This window comes from Procambarus clarkii, chromosome 40 (assembly GCF_040958095.1).
Source record: "Procambarus clarkii isolate CNS0578487 chromosome 40, FALCON_Pclarkii_2.0, whole genome shotgun sequence".
NCBI lineage: Eukaryota > Metazoa > Arthropoda > Malacostraca > Decapoda > Cambaridae > Procambarus > Procambarus clarkii.
In genome coordinates, this window is record NC_091189.1 from 6,551,093 (window position 1) to 6,561,182 (window position 10,090).

At 40.6% G+C, this 10,090-nt stretch overlaps 1 protein-coding gene across 1 annotated transcript; it reads right to left on the minus strand.

Annotated features, from left to right (window-relative positions):
• Window positions 1-1,136: 1,136 nt before the first annotated feature.
• LOC123757859 (vitelline membrane outer layer protein 1 homolog) lies at window positions 1,137-8,901 on the minus strand. Its single transcript, XM_045741744.2, has 6 exons — window positions 8,633-8,901; window positions 8,222-8,269; window positions 5,501-5,616; window positions 4,931-5,060; window positions 3,064-3,243; window positions 1,137-2,188 (listed from the first exon to the last, which is right to left on the minus strand). Exons 2-6 carry the CDS (start codon window positions 8,256-8,258, stop codon window positions 2,091-2,093), a joined length of 561 nt encoding a protein of 186 aa, XP_045597700.2. The 5' UTR covers window positions 8,259-8,269; window positions 8,633-8,901; the 3' UTR covers window positions 1,137-2,090.
• Between the last annotated feature and the right edge of the window lie 1,189 nt (window positions 8,902-10,090).

The following is a 10,090-nucleotide window of genomic DNA, read 5'->3' on the forward strand; positions in this document are numbered from 1 at the left end:
ATATGGTATCTTCAGGCCATCAAGTTAGACCACTTACTTATCCCGAAAGGAATCCACGGGGAAATAGCAGTTCGGTTATATAGACTTCATCTAGGTTACAAATGCAACTGGGAAATTAGTAAACCTATAGAGTGGGAATGCATCTTCTGCCAAACAATCGCAGAAAGGCCACTACTTCACTATCTCTTGGTATGTGAAACAACCATAGACCTTAGAAAAGAGCTTTAAGAGTTCTTGGATCTTGCAGAACCACCCTGAAGCCATCACCACTGCCTCTCTGGTCAAAAAAAGGCGTCCAGCAGCTGGACATCCTCATAAATACTGTCAAGCAGTATCCTCCCCCGCGATACCATCCACATAGTAAGGACCGACGATCTGAATGCGAGCTCAGATCACAGAATATCCTTTCACGACCAAAGATCCATTCACTCTAAAAAAAAAACTCTACCAATACGGGCTATTCATGCCCGTGCCACCTCTTGGGTGGCTTAATCTTCATCAATCAATCGGTTTGTGTGGTGAGGAAGTGGTGGGATTGTGAGATTTGGCTGTGGGATGGGGTGGGGCTGGTTAGGTTTGATGAGGATGTGGGGTAAGGACTAGTTTGGTGAGGCGAGATGGGATGGGGAATTGTAATGAGGAAGTGGAGTTGGGTGAAAGATATTTTATTTGTTATACATAACTCTAATTTAATTCCATAAATTGATAACAAACAAAATAGGGTCCAGGTAGCACAGTCGGGTTCGTTCTCGACGCATAATCGAGAATTCCTGGTTCGAATCCCGGGCAGGACAGAAAGATTGGGCATATTTCCTTTCCCCTAATGCTATTGCTCACCTAGCAGTAAGATCAGAATTACATTTCACCATTATAAATTCACATTAATGCATTCATAAATCTGTGTATCTATGTATTTACGTATGTAGCTTAGCCTAACATTTTAAAAGCACTACGATCACCTTCTGTGGTTGTTCAATAAATCTCTGAACTGTATGTTTGACAAACCTTTCACCCTGTCCATGGAGGACAGAAGAAAATGTATATATGCTAGTTAGCATTGTAAATGAGTGGCCACGTCTGTGGTAGAAAATAATAATAATAATAAGCAAGTAGGTTCTCAGGAGTTAGTCAGCTTGTTTTGTTTTTGTTGCCGCCGAAGGCGGCTAGTTTATTGTGCACCCCATACTCATCCTGTGAGCGGTAGCGCAAAAGCATTACAGAGGGCACAAAAGGTCTTTATCAGACCTCATCTTAGATTATTACATAAACAACTTCTTCAATCCTTCACACCTTATAGATACAATGTCAGCTAGTTACAGAGAAAGTGCTATTACAAGTCAGCTTGTTGTGGGGTCGCATCCCGGGCGGGGTTAGTAATTCAGCCTAGATAAAAGCCTAACGTGTATGAATACACTCTGGCTTCCTGTCCCCCGTCACACAATGAATTATGAATTAAAAATCGAACAAAATTAAATCAATTAATGGATACAAAAACAAAAATCATGAATACAAATATTCATTTCTTCAGCAGTGGATCAATATATATATATATTTGGCACAAAATAATTTTCTCGCGATAAATGTCTACATAGCCAAGAATGATGGTCTCATTAATATTGAAGTTTAAATACAAATTTATTACATCATATATGCCACCTCTCTGCTTCACATGTTGTGAACTTAGATAAGGATATAAGGCAGATCCATGATTCTGCAGATAGGCATTACAAAGGTTTCTCCCCAGCAAGAGTATAAGACAGTCGTACCTTTCTCAAGAGGCATTACAAGGGTTTATCTTCAGTAGTTGAAATGACACATGTCAACGTTGCTGTGTTCCACCATATCTCTCCCTACCTGTATTTTTTTTTTTTTAGGTAAACAAGATACCCAGCTATCGTCCTTAATAGGATACAACAAAAGTTTCAAAATGCCCTTGTTTTCCAAATATATTCAGGAAGATATCTTTCTATCACGTCCACTTCCTCAAGCTCACATGAGCGAGCGAGCCTCGTATTGCTCTTATTAATACACTTCTAAAAGATCATTTTGGAAATCTTGAGAAAGATGTGTGGCTTATCGTTGTGGACCTCCTACGAGCAGCAGTAGATTGTGACATCGTTGAGAGCTGTGTCGTCGCCCTTACCTTGCTCTTTCTCAACCCGGGTCTGCAGTCCGCAGATCACTTGGCCTGAGGAAGGTAGCAGATGTTAAGTAACGTCTCGAGACGTCGATGAAGCTACATAATGACCCATAAGTCATAACAGATTTATTTACTATAGACTTATAGTTAATACTGAATGTTACTTCATTGTGACCCTATTTTTTTTTGGGGGGGGGGGGAAGTAAAGAGGATGGAGAGGCATAGGTGAAGGGAAGTATAGAAGTGGTAAATACAGTGAGAGGTATGAAAGCAGGCGGGCTGTCCGCCTTGCTGACACCTTGTGGGTGTTGGCAGCTAAGCTAAGACATAATTGTGTGGGGGTGTTCGTAATTTTCATAAAAATAACTGGTTTAATATTATGGTAAATAATGCATTACGAATTATGCCAAGCTATATATAATTATTATTTTCCATCGTAGTATAGCACGCTTGAGTTAGCAACACCCTTAATCATATCAAGATTGTGAAATAAAGAGGTTCGTCAGAAATCACCAAAATGGCAACAGTAATTAACTAATTACATAGGCTATGCAGATTATGCTTCAGGTCCAAAATAAGTGTGATATAAATTAGACAAATTTTGGGAAAAACTTTTCCAATTTTAAAGAGAAAATACCATAGAAAAATCAAATTATGACACAGTAAGAGAAGCAGATTAATGTTAACGTGACATCAGGTATTTAAGGTTAGATATTAGAATAAGGTCCATATTTATGAACTATGACCTAAAAAGGATAGTTATTATGAGACGTGAGATATGGAGGCCAGTGCAACTCACAGATCAAAATGTTTGGAAGGTGATAACTTTGTGTTAAGGATAACTCTAATCGTGGTAGTGTGCCAGGCCTATAAATTGCATAAGATTATCAAAGCCAAAGTTGTAACAATGTAACTATACCAACCACTTGGGCAGGTCTGCCAAGAGCCCCATGTGCCCCAGCTGTTGCCTCCTCCGGTGAGTTCTTCCCCGGTCTCACAGCGCATGTCCAAGCTGTCGGCTGCAGTGTCGTCTCCGCTGCCTTGATGCGACTCGACACGCAGTCTGAAGGCATTCAAGCGGCCGTTGCGGCATTGATATTTACCTGTGAAGACAAGACGTAGTGAAGTCGTGATGAATTTTTTTATTCTTTATTATTTACACATTTAGGTACATCTGCATTCGTGCAGCTACCCTAGACTATATGAAGGGGGAGTACAGCGTGTCAAAAAAATCTTGCTACGTGATGCTAAAAATCCCCATCACACAGGATGGTTAATCATACAAAGGCATGTGATAAGTAGTCTGCGCTGGGAATCTCTGGGTGCATTATGAGGATATGAACGCAAGAGTAAATAAGGTAGCCGGTCGGCCGAGCGGACAGCACACTGGACTTGTGACCCTGTGGTCCTGGGTTCGATCCCGGGCGCCGGCGAGAAACACAGGGCAGAGTTTCTTTCACCCTATGCCCCTGTTACCTAGCAGTAAAATAGGTACCTGGGTGTTAGTCAGCTGTCACGGGCTGCTTCCTGGGGGTGGAGGCCTGGTCGAGGACCGGGCCGCGGGGACACTAAAGCCCCGAAATCATCTCAAGATAACCTCAAGAAGGTAGCAGTGATACTGAAAGTCCCCATCTCGCAGGATACTTAGTCACACAGGGTCATACGTTCAATAACCTGCACTGGCAAATTTTGGGTGCAATAATGAGGATATCTTCAAGAACACGAGAATGAATAACGTAATTGCAAAGCTCCAGGTACCTCATGCCAATGGGTCTGAATGGTCTAATAACTGGGCATTCGGTGATGTAGTGTGGGAGATCATGCCGCAGTTCCTGCTCACAGAGTGCACCTGGAGTGCTCAGGATTGGGAGATCCGTCACCTGTGACCACCTGCCACAGGTAACGGTAACCCAACCTGATCCTGGCAACCACTGTGTCGCACAGTCTGGTGGACGTTTTGTGCTGCCCATAAACATAGGTTTCAGATCTAAACAAATCATAGCTTTTTATATTGGTGCTTTCAGGTCGTTGGGAGTCAGTAATTTCTCTATCAGACCTGAGTGTTTAGAACAATATAGTTTTGATAGTAGAGATGGGGATATCTAGATCTAATTCAACTTCATCTTTGTTACACGCTAATTTGGCTGCAATGTCTGTGTCATTATGATGGGTTATATTTATGTGTGATGGTATCCATACATAGGAGATTCGAAACCCTTTACTCTGTGCAGCAATAAGGTCATTTATAATTGCTAGTATGAGGTTCTTGCTGTCGCTCTTGCAGGAAAAGTTTTCAATTGCTTGAAGGGCACACCTTGGTTGCATCTGTTGCAGGAACGTAGTTGCACTACACATTTTTTGGGATCATGAGAGCCCATGCACTTGGTGCACTTGTGTATTTCTTGCAACCTTTTAATCCTAGTGTTAAAAGTAGGATTGCTTGAAGGGCAGACTTTGAATCACAAAATATGCGCGTAGCAATAAAATCCTGTAGTAATATTCTCATAACTATGTTTTATCATCGGCATATGTAAATTAATAATGTATTCAGTGAAATATAAAAATAAATAAAACAATTCGCTAGTGGCAAAATTAGCTTGAAAATTTGTAGCCTAATTTAGCCATTTATACAAACCAGAAAATTTACATTACCAAATCTCGAACCTATCCTATGCCTACCTAAATCAGCCAAACTAACTGTATAAATATACAGTCATATCAAGTAAATCGTCGACTTCATGTACAAACACACACATGTATAATTAACTATGTGGCTGTGGTGTTACTGACCTGTCCAATCGCCCCATTTCTGAACACTGGAAGAAATGGTGGCCACCTCAAGCCCGGTCAACCCAGACCTGCAGTAGAATCTGATCCCGTTCAAGGCGGTGTCGTCCCCGTCGCTGACTGGTCGTTCCACCTGTCAGCAATTAACGTATAAACACAATATATGAGATAATGATGTTTTACTATTTTCGTTAACCAGCTGTTAACAGATAGAGCCACGAAAACATCGAATAAAGAAGAGAAATATAACTTTCCAGGTGTAGGCCTAAATGTACAGGTGTTTTTCACCTGAATGCAGGTGTATTCAGTAATGTGAATACTGGGACTTTTCAGGTGTTGCCTAGTAACGGCAGGGAAGCTGATTAAAACAATAGCGTTTTGATATAGGAAAAGTTTCCACGGATATGAGGACAGACACTACACAAGACAAACACAAATAAATCTTTAATGAAGATGACGTATTGGATTTACCGCCCACCATCAGAGTTTATTGGTGGCCAGTATTGCACTTATATGATCAAATGTGTCACGTAGTATTTAATAATTAGTAATATTAATTGTTGCTTATCTTACCTTAATATCAAAGCCGGTGGCGTAACTGTTTCTGGGACAGAAAGATGCTTCTCCCCAGTCTCCCCAGGGGCCCCCGTTGGCGCTGCTGATGGTGGAGTCCCGTCCCATCACCACACCTGTCACACACAAAGATATGCCGCATTTCAGTATATATAAACAGTGGGAGTTTACTTTGGTTCCAACAAAGGTGTCCAGCAGCTGGACACCCTCATAAAGACTGTGAAGCAGTATCCTCCCCCGCGATAACAGCTTGATGGTTAAATGCAACCTCAGCATAATGTGAAAAAAAAATTGTACCACTTACGGGCTATTCATGCCCGTGCCACCTCTTGGGTGGCTTAATCTTTATCAATCAATCAATCAACTTTGGTTCACGGGAGACATCTCCCGTCACGCAGGGTGCAGTCGCACCTCCACAGATCTCCAGTATCAGCTCTTGATACTAGAAATGGTTAAAAAAAGGCCACCACTTACGGGCTATTCATACCCCTACCTCTTGGGTGGCTTAATCTTTATCAATCAATCAATTACTTTGGTTCTAAAGAATATCTCAAATAACAGCTACGATTATCAGTAAGATAATTGTTTTCCCTGATACAATTCCAGTACGATAGGCCTTGATGGTTGGACTTGGCCAAAACAACGGAAACTCTTGGCCTGCCAAAGCGGGAAAAGTCCTAAACAAACAACAATTAAAAAGCATGATTCTTGATAGAGGAGATGATCAACCACACTCAAACTACACTTGTTCCCCACCATGGGAGGAGCCTAACTTCAAAATAGTAATAGAAGGTCTTTCGATGAAAAAGGCTGCCTATGATAAAGCAATCATAAGGCGCATCATAGAAAAGCAAATGAGCAGCATTGCAGTAGCAGGAGCCACCCACATCCTCACAGACGGATCGGTTGACAGAATATGAGAGTGTTGGCGCTGCTCTTTACACGGACAGTGAACAGGCATATTGGAGACTGGAAGGACCAGTATCATCAACCCAAACTGAGCTGTTTGCCATACAACAGGCTTTGCATATGTGATTGCACAAAACACCGAAAATACAACCATACACACAGACTCAAAAGCTGCACTTTAAATATTAGAAAAAAAAACAGTAGAAAGACAACGTGGAAATAATTACAACAATTTTGTATCTTGGAGCAGTAGCTAAAGGCAAAAGACTCAACATAACCCTAAACTGGATCCCATCCCATGTTGGAATCCCATTATTGAGAAAGCTGATGAAATTGCTAAATTGGCAACTCGTCATCCAGTGATACACAAAACAATCCAATCCAGCCTAGAGAACATAAAAAACATCATCACCAAAAAACTCTCACACCTCAACAAAGCCCATCTACAACGGAATAGCAGAAGGTAGCTTCCCTCTGCAATATGGTATCTTCAGGGCCACTAAGTTAGAAAGGTTAAATATCCCAAAAGGAATCCACAGGGAAATAGCAGTTCGGTTATATAGACTACGTCTAGGTTACAGATGCAACTGGGATATTGGTGAACCCCGACAGAGAGAATGCATCTTCTGCCAAACAATGACAGAGAAGCCACTACTTCACTATCTCCTGGAATGTGAAGCAACCAACGACCTTAGAAGAGCTTTAAGAGTCCCTGAATCTTGCAGTAATCACCCTGAAGCCATCAACACTGCCACTCTTCTGGCAAAAATAAGTGTCCAGCAGATTGATGAAGATTAAGCCACCCAAGAGGTGGCACGGGCATGAATAGCCCGTAAGTGGTTGCCCTTTCGAGCCATTACCAGTATCAAAAGATGATACTGGAGATCTGTGGAGGCGCAACTGCACCCTGCGTGACGGGAGATGTCTCCCGGACCAAGTGGTGACCAAATGGACAGTGTCCAGCAGTTGGACACCCTCATAAATACTGTCACTACTGTCAAGCAGTATCCTTCCCCGCGATAGCAGCCTGACGATTAAATGCGACCTCAGCGCACGGTATACATTTACTAAACAAATCTACCACTTACGGGCTATTCATGCCCGTGCCACCTCTTGGGTGGCTTAACATCATCAACCATCAATAACTTTGGTTTTTACGGGCTATTCATGCCCGTGAATAGGTGAATGGTGGATGGATAAGCCACCCACCTCTTGAGTGGCTTAATCTCCATCAATCAATCACTTTGACTCCAGCAGTCACAGCCCCGCTCCTGTTCCAGGTAAAGCCACTACGGGCTCACTATAGCCCGTGCTACTTGGAACGTTTTGTACCGAGAAGCTGAATCTAAAACAACAACAACTTTGGTTCTTGCGGGCTATCATGCCCAAGCCACCTCTAGGGTGGCTTAATCTTCACCAATCAATCACTTTGGTCCTGAACATTAAATAGGACTAAAGTATACTTTTTGGATATGGTCTCAATAACCCTGATGCGGTTGATAAGCGTTATATGCCCAACGTCAAACTAAATTGTGACAATCATTAACAATGAATGAACATTTCACTCGTAGAAGATTTAACAATATCAACAGATGAACAAATTTAACAATATCAGTTTAAATTATTTAATTTTACGTGTACAAAACATGAAGCATACTGGCCAAAGATTTCTAGGTCAGGCGTTCACCTAAATGTCCCAAAATCATAACAATGCTTACAGAAATACAACAAAAACATACATACTAACGGCAGAACACAACTTTGGCACACATGCCACATATACACGTACCCGTAGGAGAGTATGACACATACCTGCGACACAGAGAAGGATTCCAAAAGTGCACTTCATCTTCGTCAAATCTGTAATACAGAACAATACACCTCAGTTCATGGCTGTAGCCGTGTTTATATGTATGTATGTATGTATGTATGTATGTATGTATGTATGTATGTATGTATGTATGTATGTATGTATGTATGTATGTATGACAATGACCATGAAGGAAAATGAGACAGAAAATTCCCTAAGTACTTACGTATTAAGTTAGGTTAGGTTAGGTTAGGTTAGGTTAGTTAATCAATACATCTTCATCCTTCTGAAGATGAATTGATTAATATGAAAGTACGTAAGAACTTTCCTGTCTCATTTTCCTTCATGGGTTAGACATTGAGACCTCCCCTTAACCTTAGACCAAGAGAATAAAAGGATTATTTTATGCTCACCAGTGCTTCTCGAAGAAAGAAGAAGGCCAGAGTGTGTGAAAGTAACTCTTGTATGCCTGTGGGGGATTACTGCGAGCTTTGGCGCTTATATACAGCATGTAGAGGGAGGCTAGCCGAACCCCACATCCTCTCCTGCGATAACAAGCCTCTTGGTTACCCATTCTAAATTTCTTCTTTATAAGTTGGGAGACGTCATATTTATGGCTTTTATGGATCATAACTTTGGTAGGCTTGTTGATGCTATGGTAATGATGTTTGATATGTGATTTCTGTATCAAGTTTAATAAGGAATTATATATTCTCCAGCTTTTCAAAAATCTCTTTCATTTGGGTTATTTATTAACATTATGTTTTCTTGTGTTTATAGAGATGTGGGCGTTCACTGTGGTGATGACCTCTAGTACAAGTCTTATTATGCCAATGATGATAATTAAATTATGCCAATGATAATAATTAAATTATAATAATTTATAAATAATATTTAGTGTTATACTGTAGTCTCAATTATAGAAAAGAGCAAGAATTTTGACATTAACAACAATTATAGAGGTTTTGTATTTGATAACATGAATTTCTGTTTGTACAAATTATTTGGTTTTTAAAGAAACTGATTAGCACTTATATTTGAAACAACTGAAACAAAATTTGAAACATACTTTTCGGCTTTGACGAAACTGCGAAACAAGATATATATATATATATATATATATATATATATATATATATATATATATATATATATATATATATATATATATATATATATATATATATATATATATATATATATATATATATATATATATATATATATATATATATATATATCTTATATGAATAATACATGAATATTGCCTCATATATGAGTAAGAGGCAATTTTGGAATTGGTAAAATTCCCGAAGCATGCCATCCTTAAATGCATGCTAAGAACATTACTTAATATGCGGTTACAATTGTGGAATTATCAAAATGGAGCGTTACAATTTGTGGAGTTCAGGTGATGGGAAAGGCAACAAAAGGGAAACCAGCTGACTGAACACCAATTGCCGAGAGGTCACAATATAATAGGGAGGCCAGCTGATAGAGAAGCCAGCTGACAAGGAAGCCAGCTGACAAGGAAGCCAGCTGACAAGGAAGCCAGCTGATAAGGAGATCAGCTGACAATGAGCCCCAGCTAATAGGGGCCTGACTGCTGAGTGGACAGCGCTCGGGTTTCGTAGTCCTATGGCTCCGGGTTCGATCCCCGGCGGTGGCGGAAACAAATGGGCAGAGTTTCTTTCACCCTGATGCTCTGTTCACCTAGCAGTAAATAGATACCCGAGAGATAGACAGCTGCTACGGGCTGCTTCCTGGGGACATGTGTGTGTGAAAATTAGGATTAAGGACTTGCCCGTAAACGCTACGAGTGCTAGTGGTTGTATTACGGGCTCACCATAGCCCGTGCTACTAGAACTTAT